An 18,988-nucleotide genomic window follows, 5' to 3' on the forward strand; every position below is an offset into this window, starting at 1 on the left:
ATCTGCCGACAATTGTCTTTTAATGTAAAGAATAATGCTGGTCAAATTAGCAGAATGTGTTGTTTTTCTCTAAGTTGTTCTATTACCAATAAAGACTCAGAAGTCAGATATTGGGGTGAAAACCTGATAGATCAAAGAGGAGACCTGGCAAGCATGTCTCTCTCCACATGTCCCAGACCCAAAAGCCGTGAATCTCTAAGTCCCTCCCTACTCTTTCTGGTGCCTGTCTAGCCATGTCCCTGGGTCCTCCGAACTCTCTATGGCTAATTCTTGTTAACTAGTCACTGGCTTTGCCCCCTGATCCAAGGTTAATTTTATTAACACAGTCTCAGAGTTTCACAGTGTGATCTGATATCTGCCACAAACATGCCTTCATGAAGGACTGTGTTAAGGGAAGTTTCCATTCACATTAACTGATCCTTTCTGCTTCCTATTAGGACTGCTGGCTGTCTTTGATGCCTACGACACCACTGACAAGGAGACCAAGCAGGGAGAAACCCCAGGAGCTTCTTCTGACCTCAATCGGCTGGAAAAAGACCTGATTTACGTGGGGGGCTTACCTCACTCTATAGCTGTGAGGTGCGGTGTGAAACTGGGGATCCCCTCACTGTGGAGCTGTCATGGGGGATTGTCAGGCCTCTCTTACCAAGCACGTGACCGGTTCTTATGTCCTTGCCTCCAGGAAAGGGGTCAGCAGCAGGAACTACGTGGGCTGTATCAAGAACCTGGAGCTATCCAGGTCCACCTTTGATCTGCTGAGAAATTCCTATGGAGTGAGAAAAGGCTGTGCGCTGGAGGTGGGAAGCAAGCGTTGTCGTGGGGGTCTGGATGATGGCTTTCCCTCAGTGCCCAGTGGTTTATCTATGTACTGAAGCCGCAAGCTCTCAACCAGCGGGTGGGTGGGAGGCAAGGGAGGCCGCCAGTCCCACAACAGCAGGCCAACCTCACTGCGCTCCCCTCCGTCACCAGCCCATCCAGAGTGTGAGTTTCCTGAGAGGTGGCTACGTGGAGGTGCCACCCAAGTCTCTGTCACCAGAATCGTCCCTGCTCGCCACATTCGCCACCAAGAACAGCAGTGGCATCATCCTGGCCGCACTGGGCAAGGACGCGGAGAAGGCTGGTTGGTCTCAGGCACACGTGGTGAGTAGCTGAGACCCACGGAAGGGGATGCCTTCCAGGAAGGCATCTGCCCCCGAAGCCATGATTTCCTGAGTTTCATGATCAATATCCCACTTCTAGAGGTGGATGAAAGGCTTCTGCCCTCCGACCAAAGTATCTCCTGATGGCAGAGCCCGGGGTTTCTCTCTGTGTGCCATGTGGAAGCTTAGGGGATTTGTTGTTGTTATAAACATGAAGGCAGCCGGGCGGTGGTGGCGCATGCCTTTAATCCCAGCACTTGGGAGGCAGAGGCAGGCAGATCTCTGTGAGTTCAAGGCCAGCCTGGGCTACAGAGTGAGTTCCAGGAAAGGCACAAAGCTACACAGAGAAACCCTGTCTCGAAAAACTAAAAAAAAAAATTAAAAATAAATAAATAAAATACAATAAACATGAAGGGAGGAGATAGATGTGCCCTGTGATGGGCACAGTGGTCCAGCAACAGGAGAAAGCAGGGAGGAAGACTTTTTCCAGAGTTTGACTCCCTACAAGGGAGTGTCATGTAATCACATAAAGAAATGTTGGAGGAAACCAGTGTGTGGGCTTGTAAAGGAGAGCCTGCGCATGAGCAGTTTACAGAAATGTGTGGTCTGCTGCTGCAGACATGGCTGTGTAACTATGACCGTGCATCCAACAAGGCGGTACTGCTTCCTAAACTTTATGGGGCAAAAAAAATAGGTTCGGAGAACCTGATTACGCTGCCCAAGGTCACACAGAAGGCTGGAATACCAGTCTGTGGACCCCGGATATGGCATGGGTCACTTAACCAAGGGTGACTGGGACTGGAATTGGTTTTGTGGGCTTCATTCATCTATTTTTAAGTTGAGGTGGAATTCATATAAAATTAGCGACTTTAAAGGGAGCTGTGCGTTCAGTAGCACTCAGTGTAATGTAACATTTAGTGTAATGTAGTCACCTCCTTTATCTAGCTGCAAATGTTTCATCGCCCAAATTAACAGCCTGGGCCCCCAAGGAGCAGCTCTCTACCCCCCCTTTCCCATTCCTGGCTGCCATCAGCCAGTTCTATCTCTGTGGATGGGTTACGTATTAGATAGTTTGTGCTGTTGAGTCTAATACAATATTGTCTTTTATGGTTGTTACTTAGCAGGTTTTCAGGGTTCATCCACATTTGACTACGTATTTGATTTGCTCAACTTTTATTTCCCTGTCTGTACATACCATAGTTCATCATTAGTTCACTGATGGCCCTGGCTATTTCTTCTCTGGGGCACTCAGAAACAATTCTGCTATGGTTTGGGCCCTTGGCTTCCTTCCTTCTGGGCCTAGACCTTCAAGTGGGCTGGCTTTCTGGTGCGAGAGTGGTTCTGTATTTTACCCTTTGAGGCAATCCCAAACTCTTTCCCTCCACTGGTCATGAGAGGGTCACACACAAGTCCGAGTTTTCTCACTGAACCAGTGGAAAGGAATAGCGCATCTGCCGTTAGCATTGGGAAACACACTTCCGTTCTGGGGCTGGCTTTATAAATCGTTGTGCTTTTTGTCAATGTTGCGAGGAAGTTTTAAGAACTTGAAATGTCCTCAGACCCTTCTAGCTCTTAATGCCACTTTTAGAAAAGCTAGAAGCAACCCACAGGCCAAAGGAAAATCAAATTAAGTGGTCAGGTGTATGGACATGGGAAATCAGAAGTTTCTTAAAATTTCCTCAGTGAAAAAATAAATTAGTCTACTTGGTATTCCATCATGTAGCAGTAAATAGCAAGTATGGGGACCTCTGCAGAAATTGAAATGTGTGAGAGGGTCAGTGACAGCACAATGCAGAGTATAAATTACAGGAACATAAATTAGAAAGCAGTACACCAAATCCAAAATAGGGTGGCAGGTGGTGACGGTCATACGCACTTGCTTACCTTGTGTTAATGTGCCTCGTTATCTGTAGAAGGTGAAAATGTTGCAAATCCTTTGGTAATGTATTTTGTTTTGGAAAATGCATCCTCTCTAGCCCTTCTTTTCCATCATGCTGATTGAAGGCCGCATTGAAGTGCATGTCAATCCCGGGGATGGGACCAGTCTGAGGAAGGCCCTACTGCACGCCCCCACTGGCTCCTACAGTGACGGACAAGAACATTCCATCTCCCTGGTTAGGAACCGGAGGTATCTTAGCTCTCAGATCTTTGTGTCAGGAGACTGAGATGAGCTTGAGAAAGCGTTCTTAGTAGGAACCTTGTCGGATACTTAATGTGATTCAGTGATGGGGATGGTTCACACGATGTCATTAGCAACCACAGTTCTTACTGTTTCCACATAATTCTAGGACTTGGCTAGAATTCTGCCATAGAGTCAGCTTTCTTCTACTTTGTAGTACTGTGTTTATGAAATTTTCCTAACTGAGCCTCTTAACTTTGTCCTTTACTGAAGCCCAATATAAACTGTTTACAAACTGGATCAAGTTAATGGCGAATAGTAGGCTGGTTTTGGTGGGAAGTATTGTGCCTACAGTAAAAGCTATCATATCAGCATCCCGTGTATTTCCCTCTTCAACTGGAGACCTTGTGCTTGAGGCACGCTGGATGTTTTCACAATAGGGAAAGAGCTGTTTGAATACACACGTTTACCTCTAATCATCGATCAAATTCAGTGACGTATTCATAGATTTTATTCTTTTATGTTGAGCTGTAGGTTTCATTTGTGTTCTTCACACACAATGTCATGCCAACATTTATCTCTATGGAGAGCTATTATTCTGAGAGTTTGCTAGAATTACACATGAAAATGGAGCTATTCGTTGTGCTTAAGAAGTTTGTTTTTTCTTTTGATCTGGTAGAGTTCTCACCATACAGCTGGATGAGGGCAGTCCTGTAGAAATGAAGTTGGGTCCCTTAGCAGAAGGAAGGACAATCGAGATAGCCAACCTGTATGTAGGGGGCCTTCCCACGGACAAGAGGACACCAATGCTCAGGATGAGGACTTCATTCCACGGCTGTATCAAAAACCTGGTCTTTGACACTGAGTGAGTGTAACTGGCTCTCATCATGTTTCTTGTAATTTCTCATCTGCCTTCTGAGTTTGCTATTAGAGACCGGCCTGAGTTCTGCAAGTTCTTCTGTAGCAAGTGAATTTCTTGGTCTATGATGACAGTCTTTTCCAATGAAAGAGTGAACATGGTAGACTCATCTGGCCATGAAATTTTACTAAGAAAGAAATATCATCATTGGCCTCCAATGTGTGCATGGTATAGAGCACTGAACTGGGCCTTAACACATGGTAGGCAGTTACTCTACCACTAAGCTATATGCCATCCCCAAGTGTACTTTTGCAAGAACCCAGCTGGATTACTAACAGCTACATTTTATTAGTGGCTTTCTGAAAAACAGTTGCTATATAATTAAATATCGCAAGTCTCCATTCTCTTTGAGGAAGAGAATTTCTATCTGTACAAGTGGCTCTTCACATCTCCTCTCCTGAGTTCTAGTCAAATTGAGATGGTGGGGAAAGTTGTGCCTGAACCTACAGGCCAGAATCTGCCTCCAGGAAATCACAATGGGTTCAGCAGCAGAGGACACTGGGTCCATCCTTGCGAGGCTACTGGCCTGTAGGTAACCTTGAGCAAGGGCAGGGGTTTTCCACAGAAATCCCTGAACACAGAAAGAATAAGGTCTGTAGCGCAGGCTCCCATGCAACAGCAGAGCCCTACGCAGTTACCTGTAGTTGTACACACATTCACCAATTGCTCATCCATCCCTTCACTGATGAAGGGATGCTCCTGAAAGCAGGGATGCTCTGGACTCCGTAGACAGGTACTGCTTCGTGAGGTGCCAGTGGGATCCAGGCTGGTGCAGGACGCCAGGTAGAGCTTCTAAGTAGAGAGACCTGTGACAAGCACGGTTCAGAACAAGGAACCAGTGTTAAATGGAAGCTGCTGTGCAGTGGTGTGGGGGCCAGAGACTCGTTGGCCTGAGAGCCTAGCCTACAGGAGGTGACAACCTTGAGTCCATCCTGTGTTCAGGAATGGCCAGGTCACCAGCATGGTCCTGGTTTAGGGGTAGAGTCTTATTTTAATTGGAACCAAACAGAACAGTGTGACTTGGGTACCATGAAGGATGGCCAGTTTGGTTACTCTAAGAGAAACAGATCAATGGTTTAAAATGGGTTTTAATTACACAGTAATCCAATGATTGGGCTCCCAGGCTGGTTCCTGGTATTTTTATTTAAATGCCGTCTTATTTGTCTGTAGAATTTTGGACTTCACCCACGCCATTGGCTCTGAACTAGTAGAGCTGGACACTTGCTTGCTGGCAGAAGAGCCCACGCAGGACCTTCATGGTGAACATGGGGAACTCCCTCCAGAGCCCCCAACTCTACAACAGCCTGTAAGCACGGACTTCCTTCAGTGGCATCAGGACAGCTTGAGAGAGGCACAGGGAGTAGAGAGAAAAGGAAACTGAGTCCCAGGGAGGCCACTGAAGCTGGGAGGGAGGGGAAAATATCCCAGCTGTGCCCTCACCCCACCCTCCAATTCTCCAGCTGTGCCTCCAGTGGCAGAATATCCAAGAGCCATTTGTTTATGGTCTTGAAATTATTAAGATCCAGCCCTAATAGTCTCCTTCCCAGGAGCCCAGAAGAGACGCTACTAAAATGGCAGGGTAATCTGTGGGAAAATTATCTAAGTACACTGGGTTCTTTTGTCTGTCTACTTTATTTCTCTAAGACAAAATTCTATCTACACAGCTTCAGTTCTGTTCTCACACTCAGCTCCTCTCTGTCCCTTCTGCTTCTGTCCTCTCACAGCCCTAACTAAACTCTTCTGCTATGGATCTCATCTTCGTCCTCAGTTCCTCCATCCATGCTTGTTCGGTCCTTTCCTACCCTCCTGACCTGACCCAATCCACCTACCATTGCTAAAACTCTGCCTTGTTCTTTCTTCTCTGCTTGGAGCTAGGAATTCTGTCTCAACCCTCCTCACCTGGTATGCAAAACCCCTTTTGTTCAGAGTCAGTTGTTCTGGAGTGCTATTTGGCCTGAGAGAGAAATTAGGGTCTGAGCTTCATTTGCATAGGAAACAAAGCTATGCATCTACACATCCTCCAGTGGCAGCAGCTGCCATTCTGACACGGTGGCTTCTGTGACATTTCCTTTATGGAAGAACATATCTGTGTCAGTCCTGCTACAGTGGCTGAGGGCCCTCATGCACCTCTTACAGGAACTGTGCGCGGTGGACCCGGCTCCAGGGTATGTTCCAGGCGCTCACCAGTTTGGCCTCTCGAAAAACAGCCACTTAGTGTTGCCTTTTAATCAGTCTGATGTCCGAAAGAGGTAAGCATTTTCCCGTGGTTCCTCTGTGGTTTTTATGCCAGATGGTAAGGAATGTATGGTGTTGTCTTCTGAAACATGCAAGTGTGCTCATACCAGACGGGTTCCGTGCCCACTCGGACTCAGGCAAGGATCTCATCTGTTAGCTCTAATCGGGCCCCTCATGATAACATAGTTGGCATTGTCCTAAAACAAATGAAGCATTTCCTGCTGGCCCAAGTGGAAGTCTTGCTCATTTTTGTCATTTGGAGCTTAGCTGAAATGTCATCTTTTTAGAGTTGTCCACCCTAAGGACTTAATGCAGCCGCCAGTGAGCCTCTCTGTGCTGCAGTACAACTGTGACATGGTCCCAGCCTTGGTGTCAAGGGTTGAGGGACTCCTTCCTGTTGACTGTTATAGAACTGTTCCCATCAGACAGTAGCCCTCTGTGCCATGAATGGGTGCACACGTGAGTGAAAACCTCTCTCTTGAGAAGCCGAGTATGCACGCTGCGGCAGCAGTGGGCACTCTCTCGGAGGTTGCATTAAAAACAGGAAGCCAACCTTCCTGGTCCCTGGCGCTGACTTCCTGTTCTCTCTCAGGCTCCAGGTTCAGCTGAACATCCGGACATTCGCCTCCAGTGGCCTCATTTACTACGTGGCTCATCAGAACCAAATGGACTATGCCGTCCTCCAGCTCCATGAGGGCCGCCTCCACTTCATGTTTGACCTTGGCAAGGGCCGGACCAAGGTCTCTCACCCCACGCTGCTCAGTGATGGCAAGTGGCACACAGTAAGTTCTTGGGAGGCCCTGTCTCCTGTCCCAAATGTTCTCCCTCCATCCTGTGCACATTCCATTTTCTTGAAGGGAAGCCGTGCATTTTGACCCCTAGTTGGCCTTATGTTTGACATCTCCCCCAAATGATGTAAGCATCTTGTCAGGAGGGCCCTTTTCTGCTTCCTGTATCCCTCCAATAAACACTCAACAGCTGGTTACCGAATGAATTGAAGGTCTCAAAAATGTTCTTGACTTGGCAGGAAGCCAGTAAAGCCCACTTGGGGCGTGAAAGGACCGAGCTGCTCACCCGTGGCATCTGCTGATAACCAGGGCTCTGGAGCTCTGCTATACTCTTCCCGTTTTCTACCAGCCTCAGCCACACTTCTCACACCAGCTGTGCCACAGGCAGAGCCCACTCCAGGTTTAGTCTGGGCTCTTACAGATCTAAGGAACACATGTCGTAAGCACACATCTGTTCAAGTTTTTCTCAAGTGGTTTACAAGGTCTGGATGTTTTCATCTTGCGTAGGTCAAGACGGAGTACGTTAAAAGAAAGGGCGTCATGAGTGTCGACGGTCAAGAGTCCCCCACGGTGACTGTGGTGGGAAACGCAACAACACTGGACGTGGAAGGGAAGCTGTACCTGGGAGGCCTTCCTGTCCAGTACAAGGCCAGGAACATTGGGAATGTAAGCAGCGGTCTCTGTGTGGGACCCGCGTCATCTTGCTGTGGTTGTGTGGTTGTGTTTTTGTATGAGACCATCATTCTCCAATGTGTTTGTTTAAGTTATTCTGCCTGAATCTGAGGCTCACCAGAAGGTGTAGCCCTTTCAAAGCATGTGCACAAGTCATGTGCTGGGGCTCCCCTTAGAAGGTACAGATTTTTCAAAGCACGTGCACAGGTCATGTGCTAGGGCTCCCCTTAGAAGGTGCAGACCTTTCAAAGCATGTGCATAAGTCAGGTGCTGGGGCTCCCCTGAGAGCTGTCCAGCTTTTCCTGCCTCACAGCTAATGGACTTTGCCTTTTCTGAAGACGCACAGTCCCAAAGCAACTCAGGAAAAGTCCAGCAAATTTGTACGGTACATAATTAGTGAGGGAAGCACTCTGGATTCAAGGGGTATTTTAGGAAAATGATAGAAAACACTTCTACCCCATTATTACCAAAGTTCTGGAGTAAGAGAGCAATGTGAAACATTCATGTGAGGAATTGCCACAATTAAGCTTTAAAAAAAAAAAAACAAAACCAAATGGTGTTGTAATGTGTGTGATGGAGAAAGGTTTAATGAAGCACAGGGAAAAGATGCCCCGTGTCATCCTCTCCACCTACTCTCCTATCTCTCTTGGTTTAGACAACCCACAGCATCCCTGCCTGCATTGGGGAGGTGACAGTCAACAACAAGCCTCTGGATAAAGACAGCCCTGTGTCTGCCTTTGCCGTGGACAGGTGCTACGCAGTGGCCCAGGAAGGAACTCTCTTTGAAGGAAGTGGATATGCAGCTCTTGGTATGTGCTCTTAGCAGTCTGGAAGGAGCGCCCTGGGTTTAGCGTGTCCACGGAGCTGATGTGGATCCAGGAGAAATCGAGAGAATAGCACCCGGCTGGCAAGGCTGGCCTAAGGCTGTGTTTCTGTCCTTCCGTGTTCTGGTCTGCTTCTAGCACTTTGCCTGTTCTTGCAAAAGCCTGCACCAGTCTTGCACTCGGCAGATGGCCTACAGACGCCTTTTCCCTCCAGAATGGACAGCCACAAACTCCTGGCTTCACCTGCACACTCCCTGAGTTTATGTAGGGCACGATAAAGACCTTTGAATTCAACATCGGGTGTGTCAGCTGGGTGGTCGTGGAGTGCACCTTTAATCCCAGCCCTCAGGAGGCAGAGGTAGCTGGATCTCTATGAGTTTGAGGCCAACCTGGTCTACGGAGTTAGTTCCAGGACAGCTATGTTTACACACGGAGAAACCCTATCTTGAAAAACAAGCAAAAACAGCAGGCATGTGCATCTGTAATTCCAGTGCATGCAAGTAGGACACTTATTCTGTCTAGGATATGAAATCATCACCCTCTCTATCTTTCATTCAGCCCCGGGCATGGTGACAAATGCCTTCTGTTGTCAATATCTAGCTTTTTTTGTCACTTGAATTAAAAAATAAATAAAGTCATTCAATCCCCATTTTGAAAACACCTGATGTAGAGGCTGATCCAAGCAGTAAATGATGCTATCCAAGGTACATACACATTAAGAAGCTAAAGACTAGATGGCTAAGTCTACAACACAGGGAAAGACCGCCACATTGGATGCATCCAGGGCCCAAGGGACCAGATGTCTCCAAGGCTGCAGATAAAGGAAGTGCCTGCCCATGCTCTGGTCTGGTCTGTGACTGAACAACTTCTTAAAAGGCAGAGTTCCTACTTGGGTTTGGTTGGGCACACTGTAATCTCAGCCCTGGGGAGGCAGAGACCGTATGTGGTGTCGGCCCGATTACACAGCAAGACTCCATGTTTTTTTTTTTTTTTTTTTTTTTGGTTCTTCGAGACAGGGTTTCTCTGTGTAGCTTTGCACCTTTCCTGGAACTCACTTGGTAGCCCAGGCTGGCCTTGAACTCACAGAGATCCGCCTGGCTCTGCCTCCCGAGTGCTGGGATTAAAGGCGTGGGCCACCACCGCCCGGCTGCAAAACTCCATCTTAAAACAAACAAACAAAAAGCAAAAAAACAATGTTTCTTCTTACAGAGGACTGTGAGAGTTGAGGCCTGGAGGATGGGGTGGGGGTGTAGCAAGATCTTGAACTTGGCCAATACCATGAATGCTTAGCCAGCCCAATGCAGCCCAGCCCGTCTGATGGGTTCTCACAATGACAGCGCTGTCTGTGTTTTTCAGTCAAGGAAGGCTACAGAGTTCGACTGGATTTAAACATCACACTGGAGTTCCGTACCTCCTCTAAGAATGGCGTCCTTCTGGGGATCAGCAGTCCCAAAGTGGATGCCATTGGCCTAGAGATTGTAGATGGCAAGGTAGGTGCCCCATCTCCATGCCCTGCCCACCCCACCAGAGGCGGAGCAGGAGAGAAATGGTAGAAATGCTTAGATCCAAGTTGCTCATTATCTACTTCATTAATGGGGAGAAAAGAAATTTCCATTACTGTTTTAAAATCAGATGGTCCTAAAAAGCTATTTTCAGAGTAACTTTTTTCACATATTTGAATTAAGATTGCAGTAAAGCCTTGGCATTTCTGCCTGAACCTTACCAGGAGTAATATGTCCACATAATGCCCAGTCTCTTCTAATAACTTTTAAAGTAGTCACTTGCAAATGAGCAGAGTCGTCATACAGAATTGCAATTCTGAAATGAACACACATATCCCTGTGCACCCAGCCCCAGGCTTCCCCTGGTGATGTCCAGTACAGGCCCACAGTGAATCCCCACAGGACATCCTCACAACCCACAGAACTTCCAAGGATGGACCGTGTGTGCACCTGCACGTGTGCATAGCTTGTGATATGCAAATGGAACCGTGGCCACCATCAAGATCCATTGTGGCACGAATCTTAACAGGTCTTAATAAAAACAAACCTGAAGCCAGGTATTGGGGTGACCGCTGGAAGATCAGAGAAGCAGAACAAGCCACAGCCACCTCACCTTGCCAGTTCCTCAGCTGATCCTGTTTCCTCAGGCTGGAAGCCTCTGAGTCCTCATCCAGAATGAATCTCAGCTAAATGGCTGCTAAAAGCCTAAAAGCTTAACCAGGCTCTAGTTCCTGGTCCTCAGGCCTTAATATACCTTTCTGCTTCCTGCCATCACTTCCTGGGATTAAAGGCATGTGTCACCCTGCCTGGCTGTTTCCAGTGTGGCTTAGAACTCACAGAGATCCAGACGGATTTCTGTCTCCTGAATGCTAGGATTAAAGGTGTGTGTGCCACCATTTTCTGGCCTCTATATCTAGTGGCTGTTCTGTTCTCTGACCCCAGATAAGTTTATTAGGGTGCGCAATATTTTGGGGAACACAATATCACCACAATCCAGGGCAACTCTGACAGTACCACTAGACCCCTCCCATGGCACAGCCCCCAGACCTTGCCCCCTCACCCTCGTCAGTCACGGCTCTGTCTCCATCTCTCAACTGCTATTTTACAAATGTTACATACTGAGTTCATGCAGTAGATGTCCTGGTTCCCTGAAGGTTCAATCAGGTTGTACATAGCAACAGTTATTTCTTATTACAGTGTTACCTCACGGGTTGAGTATATTGTACATTGTTTTTTTATATTAAAAATGTAATTTTTCCTATAACTTCGGTGCTCTTGCAGCTCAGCCTCTGGTGAATGCAAACTTTCTTCTCTTCCCTTATGTAAATCTCTCCTCCACACTTGTTCCTGGTGCTCACCTCCCTTTTCTCCCCTTCGGGGCCATGTGGGCACACGGAGGGGAGTCTGGGGTCCCCCCTCTTTCTGTGGGGTGTCTCACACATGGCTGCAGTTCAGTTGGGGCTCCTGCACTTGGTCCTCAGGTGGCCCCCATTCCTTTGGCTTTGGGCACAAGTGGCCTGGAGTCTCAACGTTACCACTGGGTGGTGACTCCTCCCAGGCCAGGTACACTTCAACCCCTGGGGACTAGTCTTCCCAGGTGTCTTTGCCAGTGCTGCCTGTTCAGCTAGAGCAACCATCCATTCCACTGCCTGGCACATGAGAGAACTGGGCATGTATGCCATGTCGGTCCCCCACCCCCCACCCCCCCACTGCGCCTAAACCATGGAAACCATGGATATTGGAGGCTTGGGCTGTCCTCTCCTGGTGTGCTCTACCACCATTTCTACTGTTGGTGTAAGATGCTGCAATGTTCCTTTCAGAAGGCGAGGAACATGGCGTCACTCAAATTCACATGCGAAACACCTAACTACCAGCGTCTTTCAGGATGGGATCTTATTTAGACTTTCAAGAAGTAATTAGGAGCCATCAAGATGGCTTACTGGGCATAAATGCCTGATGCCAACCCTAACAACCTCAGTTCAGTCCCCAGGACCCACAGGATAGAAGGAAAGAACCAATTCCAGCAAGTTGTTCTCTGATCTCTGCATGCTCATGCATGGGCACACATATACACACAATAAGTAAATGCAAATAAAATGGTAATTCAGTTAAAACAAAGTCACTAACGTGGGCTCTGAGCCAGTCTGACTGTGTCCATGTAAGTAGTGGGCATCAGGACACACAGAGAAGACCAGCTGAACAGAAGGCCCCTTGTGGATTCCCATGAACTTCCTTGCTTGTTTTTAGGATTTCTTTTCCAGGTTCTTGGCCCTTAGGATTTCCTACAGTGGGGTCAGGGAGACTAGCAAAGTTCTGTTTGCCCTGCTCTTCACATACACACACCCACTTCAATTGAAAAAAAAAAAAACATTATCTGTAGGACAGATTGCTGCTTTGATGCTACTGTTTAGGGCTGACGTTCCCTCTCATCTTATTAAAATCTTTGAAAAACCTAACATCTATTTGCAAGTTTTTATGTGATCTCTTTTTTAAAAAAAAAGTTATCGGAAGTATAATAACTATAAAAATGTGCTTTCCTATTGCGTTCCGTATTTTACTTTTCTGTTGTGTTCTATTACTTGTTCTCTTTCAAGTTTATTTAGTGCATTGTCCAAAGGTCTGCAACACACATCTTTAATTTGTCACAGTCTATTCTGAAATAGGGGTCTCTTAGGTGGCAGGTCCAAAAGAAACTTGGGACGAATGGCAAACTGTGGTGCCTCTTAGCATACCAAGGTACATGCTGGCCTCCGGGCCCTCTCAGTACCTGTGGCTCTTCTCAGCTCTTCTTCATCCTGCCCCCCATCCAAACTTCCAAGACTCCTCCAGCTCATGGACTTCCCTTCCCCCAGCCTTTGATTCCTACATGACCCTGCTGTTTTGGCAATGGGCTTCCTTGCTCCTCTTGGTTCTCTTGACCCCCTCTCTCTTGGCCCTTTTTCCTCTTTGCCCTCCCTCCCCTGCCCCTCTCACCCCACACCCGCTCCACTCTCCTCTCCTCACATGGACCGGTTCAGTCTACTGGCCATGTTTGGTCCACTGCTTTCTCTTCCTGCTCTGGACTCTTCCAGATGCCTCCCTCATATCTACAATAATAAAACTTCCCCTCAACCAGACCTTGGAACAGTCATGTTCTCACTTTTTACAGTAGGTAGCGTGGGAAACTTAGAGCAACATGTACCAGGCTTTTTCTCTTTGGGGCCACCAACCAGTTCCCAAATCAAGGCACAGAGATGACTTATTAGTTATAAATGCTCAGCCTAGCTTAGGCTCATTTCTGGCTAGCTCTTTTAACTTAAATTAGCCGGTTTCTCTTTATTTGCCTTTTGAGTCAGGCCTTTTACTTTTCTTTCCTTCTGGATAGCTTTCTTTCTTTCTTTCTTCTTCTTCTTCTTCTTCTTCTTTTCTTTCTTCTTCTTCTTCTTTTTTTTTTTTTTTTTGAGACAGGGTTTCTCTGTGTAGCTTTGTGCCTTTTCCTGTAGCTCAGGCTGGCCTTGAACTCACAGATCTGCCTGCCTCTGCCTCCCTTACTTTCACTGCTTCTTGTGTCTAGCTGGCTGGTGGCTGCCCTGACTTCTTGCCCCAGGAGTGTCCCCCTCTTTCTCCGCATTCTCTTCTTTCTCTCTTTCTCTCTTGTGCTTCTCTCAAGCCTAGATTCTGCCTCCTGTTTATTCTCTCTGCCTGCCAGCCCTGCCTGTCCTTTCTCTGCCCAGCTATTTCACATTCAGCTCTTTATTAGACCAATCAGGTGCCTTAGGCAGGCAAGGTGAAACAGATGCAACACATCTTTACCTAATTAAACAAATGCAGCATAAACAAATGTAACACACCTTTACATAGTTAAAGTAACAGTCCTCAGCATATACAAATATAACACCTCTTTGCCCAGTTAAAGTAGTTTCCACAACAGCAATATGCTTGAAATTCTCTCCTCCCTCAGCCATCTGTCCTGAGCTGCTAGAACCAAGTAATGGAAGCTTAAACACAGAGACCGACTCTCCCAGCTCTGGAGGCTGGGAGTCTAAGGCTTGGGAGGGTTGACTCCTTCTGAGAGCCCTCTCCTTGGCTTGTGTGTGACTGTCTTCTCTTCACATTATCTTTTCTCTGTGTGTCTGTGTCCTGATGCCTCTTATAAGGACACAGATTGGATTAAAGTCCACCTCAGTGACCTCATTAAGGTCCCCATATCCAAATATCATCATATCCTGAGGCATGCTAGCGGTTATAGAACTCCAGCATGTGAATTTTGGAGTGGCACCATTCAGTCCAGAGCCCCTCTGCCCTTTGCTGTGTGCCCTGGCTTTTTGTTTGCCATTCACGGTTGTAGCACATCTGTGGTTTGTTAGAAGGAAGTTAGTGAGTGGTCACTCAGCCTCCCAGAACTACAAACTCCCAATACTGTCCGCCATGCTCTGAAAAGGAAGCACTGATTTCAGAATTGTGGGGGCTGGGCTAGAGTCCAAGTTCTTGAGGAGGCCATTGTCTACCATGTTGTTTCTTATGGTCAGTGCTCCATTCTGAGAACAATTCGTGAATGTTCTGTGCTCCATGGCTTCTTGGCCTTCCGGCTAAGATCCAGTGAGAAAGACAGTGGTCCGAAACGTGGATAAACTCACCCAAGTGTTTGCGTTGTTCAGGTCTTATTTCACGTCAACAATGGTGCTGGCAGGATAACAGCCACATATGAGCCCAGAGCTTCCACAGCTCTCTGTGACGGGAAATGGCACACGCTCCGAGCCCAGAAAAGCAAACACCGCATCGTCCTGACGGTGGATGGGAATACGGTTAGGGCCGAGAGTCCTCACACCCATTCCACCTCAGCAGACACTAATGATCCCATTTATGTGGGTGGCTATCCTGGTACGTATGACTCCCAGTTCTGTTTACCTACACAGGGGTCCAGTCCCGGGGGAGGTATAAGCTCAGAGGAATACAGGTTAGGGATGGAGAGATACACATGGCAAGTCTCACCGTTTTAGAAAAACTGTTCAAATACTATACCTAAATGTTCTTGGGGAATTTAGCATAACCCTCACATACATGTTTCTCACTGACAACACTAGCTCTGATGGCAGATAAGCAGGAAGATCCTACCTTTGCCCGAGATGACTCCCAAAGTTGGGGGTCTAAGTCACAGGGATAGACAAGCTTCATCCTCTTGCACCAATTTTGCGTTTGAATTGGGCATTGAAGATGTCCCCAGAAATGACTGCAAATCCTGAACACCCATTGTGTGACTTTTCAAGTCACAGCTATGCCTTCAAGTTGCTATCCACTAAAGTCTCGTATGTGGGAAATATTCTGATTTGATAGAAGGTCCACTTGAGATAACTTTTGTTCCTAATGGACAACTTACCTATCTCAACAAGATTGGTCAAGGCTTGTCTCTTGTTTTCTCAACAGCCCACGTCAAGCAGAATTGCCTGAGCAGCCGGACCTCGTTCCGGGGTTGTGTGAGGAACCTCAAGCTGAGCAGAGGCCCGCAGGTGCAAACTTTGGACTTGAGCAGAGCCTTTGACCTTCGGGGAGTCTTCCCTCATTCCTGCCCTGGGCCTGAGTCCTGAACTGCTGCCGGAAGCCTCCTTTGGAGTCACTGTTAATATGTTGAGGAGAAACAAGTTTGTGAACTCAAGTGTCTTCCGTTCCGATTTCATTTCCAACTCAGGTTATGTTTCCAGAGAAAAATGCTGTATTTATGTTGAACTAAAGCCACATGTACAACAGATACCTCTATTAAATAGTCCAAAATGTCGGTTGAATTCATGGCCTCCTTTTTTAGGTTTTTCAAATGGATTTGTGGACAAGTGATATTCCGCTGAAGACTGGACAGTGTTTCCTAGTTCCCATTTTGAGCATAAAAACAAAACATCACCAGTCTATATTAGATTAGAGCAGGATATGGATAATTTCATTTCTTCTCTCTTTTCTTATAAGTTTCATACAATATATTCACCAGGTAGAAATTAGTACCTGAGCATAGTCTAGTTGGTTTCTTACCCAAAGAGAAAACATTGTCCCAAGGCTTCCAACAGGACCCAGAGTCTAAGACATGTGATATTACAAGGGATGGGATATAATTTAATACCTCTCAACACAAGCAACCAGGGAAATGAGACCAATTTTTCAAGGGAGTGAAATCAATAAATGCTAATCTCAAGAGGGAATTTATCAGACAAGGCTTTTATTTATTTATCGTTTAGACACACCTTTATGTAGCCCAGTCTGGCCTTGAGCACACTTCATAACAGAGGTCAGTTTCTCACTTCTGATTCTCTGAGCTTGCCTCCAGAATGCCGCCGTACCCAGCTCAAGGACATTAAAGAAGCTATTATTTTACCTGAGTATGATGAGGATGAGGAAATATTTGTGTGCTTTATGTGAATGAAGTGATGGAAATTTTAACAGAGAATGGAAAATAGGATAAAGCATGAAATGGAAGGTATTTATGTATTTATTTTTTACTTTTTAGGCAGGGTCTACCATGTGGCCCTGGCTGTCCTGAAACTCACTATGTAGAGCATGCTGGGATCCAATTCAGAAATCCTCCTGCCTCTGCCTCACGAATACTGTGATTAAAGGTGTCTATCATTATTGCTGGCCAAAATCAAACTTCTAAGAAATCAAGAATCATATTTTAACATAATAAAAATAAATATTGCAAACCCACAGGCAACATCATGCTAAGTATTGAAAAGCTGAAATCATTCCTTTGATTTGGAAGAAACAACTGTGTCTACTCACTATTCTTTTTTCCCTTCTTTATATTTATTTATTCTTTGTGTCTTTCGCATCATGCAGCTCCATCCCATTCATTTCCCCATCCCTTCATATCCACCCTCTGCCCTTGCAAACCCCCCCCCAAAATTAAAATTTAAGAGAAAAAAGAAAGAGAGAGAGAGAAAGAAAAATCAGTCTCATCATAGAAGTGTTATGCCCAGATTGTGGGGACCCCCAAAAGACCACCATGGAGACTGAATCCTGCATGTAGAAGCAAAGAGCCTTTATTTCAAGCTCTGGAGCTTGGTCCCTCTGTCTGTCCGACACAGCGGTGAGAGCAGAGAGTCCTGAGCTCAGGTGGGGCAGAGGTTTTATCATAGCAGAGGCTGGGGTGAGGGGATTTCCAGGGTCCAGGACCCTGATTGGCTGACAATTGTCTAGGGGTATCTGTAAAACAAAAATAGGTGTGTGCTAGACTCAGGGATATCTGGCCACCTTATCTACTGGTTGGAATGTTTGGGATGTTAGGTACTTCCTCATCACTCAGTGGATCCCTGGGTGGTATCAGTTTGAGGCTTTTCCTGGATCTGGGTGTTGCCTGCCAGTAAGCCTGTCACAGAAGCTGTGTCTAGGCCCCTAAGCCTGTCATGGCTGCTGTGTGGTCAAGCTGTTTTGGGGCCCTCCACAGAAGCTGTAGTGTGACACATTGAGTCATGAAGCAAATCCTCTTATTCATACATCTTTACTTGAAAGTGTTCATGTCAAAGAGTCATTGGTGTGGTTCGAGGCATCTGGTTTCTGCTACACTATCGATGCTGGGCCCTCACTGGACCTCCTCTTGGTTAACCTGTTGTTGCCCTGTGTCGTGGAAATCCTGCACTTTGGGTCTGCGGGACTGGTCCCTTCATGTGCTCCAGCAGATCACAGATAGGGCGGATATTGGGGTAGGCCAACACATAACCCTGGTTCTGGGCCTGGGTAGTTGGAGGGCTGAGCAGCCTGCCAGCTCCCCCTTGTCCTCACCAACAGCTTTCCTGCATGCCCAGGGGGAGTTCACCCATTGCAAGCGGTGTTCACCTCAGCAAGGGGCGGGGCCAGCCCTCCTGCCTTCTTGTCTCTCAGCTCTCCCACACCTACACCTCAGGGCCAGCTCAGCTGTGTTGCCCAGGCTTGCATAGGGGCCACGCTCCTGAGTGCTGCAGCTGATGAGGGGCAAGGCCAGCTTTCCCACTCTTATGACCTCAGAGCCACCTCTCTCACCTGCCTCAGGGATTGATGGGGTGGGACATCTCTCCCCAACCCATGCCACCACGTGACAGATGGGTAATAGGGACAGCTCTCCCATGCTCACAATTTCGGGTTGTCTCACCCACACCTCTGCCAATGGGGCTGGCTCTGTTGTGCAGCCCATGCGTACTCTCACTATTCATAATCAATACACTGGTGGAAGTTTTCACCTTCCAATTAGGTGAGAGAAAGAGAGAAAGGCCATATAAATAGAAAAAAGTCGGATTATCCTGTTCTGTAGAAAAATGTAAAGGTTCTACCAAAATAATATTAAAAGTGATGAAGTCGGTGATGTTGCAGGTTATAAAACTAACACGTCAATATCAGTAGCATTTTTCATTACAGTAACAAGAATTATGAGAGAGAAATTGTGAAAATAATACAGTTCACAGTAGCTACAAAAAAGGGGGGTGGGAGAGAGAAATGGGGAATGAGGGATGAAAAAGGGAAGCAAAAAGGAGAAGTGGGGAGGAGAAGGGGGGAGAATCCAAAAGTCTAGGAGTAAAAGTTTAACTGAAGACTTGCGTAATACAAATCAACACTCGTGAAAGAAATTGAAGGAGACACATACACAGAAACCTACGCAAAAGTGGAGTTCCCTCATGTAAAAGAATTTATATTGATTTCCTTAAAAACCTGTATTACCCAAAGTAATTTTAATGCAACCCCCCATTAAAATACCAATGACATCCTTCACAGAACTAGAGGGAATAATTCTGAAAGGCATATAGAAACACAGGAGTTGCCCAAGCAATTGTTTTTTTTTTTTTTTTTAAAAAAAAGATT

General features: G+C 46.7%; 1 protein-coding gene across 1 annotated transcript in view; it reads left to right on the forward strand.

Annotated features, from left to right (window-relative positions):
- The window catches only part of Lama1 (laminin subunit alpha 1), a 130,839-nt gene extending 114,882 nt beyond the window's left edge, over positions 1-15,957 (forward strand). The window contains exons 51-63 of the mRNA XM_059278034.1: positions 438-579; positions 683-797; positions 970-1,140; positions 3,116-3,267; positions 3,938-4,123; positions 5,348-5,483; positions 6,314-6,426; positions 7,005-7,194; positions 7,708-7,866; positions 8,528-8,681; positions 10,053-10,186; positions 14,836-15,058; positions 15,602-15,957. Coding sequence (XP_059134017.1) covers positions 438-579; positions 683-797; positions 970-1,140; positions 3,116-3,267; positions 3,938-4,123; positions 5,348-5,483; positions 6,314-6,426; positions 7,005-7,194; positions 7,708-7,866; positions 8,528-8,681; positions 10,053-10,186; positions 14,836-15,058; positions 15,602-15,762 — 2,036 coding nt within the window. The 3' untranslated portion in view covers positions 15,763-15,957. The remainder of the gene's footprint in view (positions 1-437; positions 580-682; positions 798-969; positions 1,141-3,115; positions 3,268-3,937; positions 4,124-5,347; positions 5,484-6,313; positions 6,427-7,004; positions 7,195-7,707; positions 7,867-8,527; positions 8,682-10,052; positions 10,187-14,835; positions 15,059-15,601) is intronic.
- The last annotated feature ends 3,031 nt before the right edge of the window (positions 15,958-18,988 follow it).

The sequence above is a fragment of the Peromyscus eremicus genome, chromosome 13 (genome assembly GCF_949786415.1).
Source record: "Peromyscus eremicus chromosome 13, PerEre_H2_v1, whole genome shotgun sequence".
Lineage (NCBI taxonomy): Eukaryota > Metazoa > Chordata > Mammalia > Rodentia > Cricetidae > Peromyscus > Peromyscus eremicus.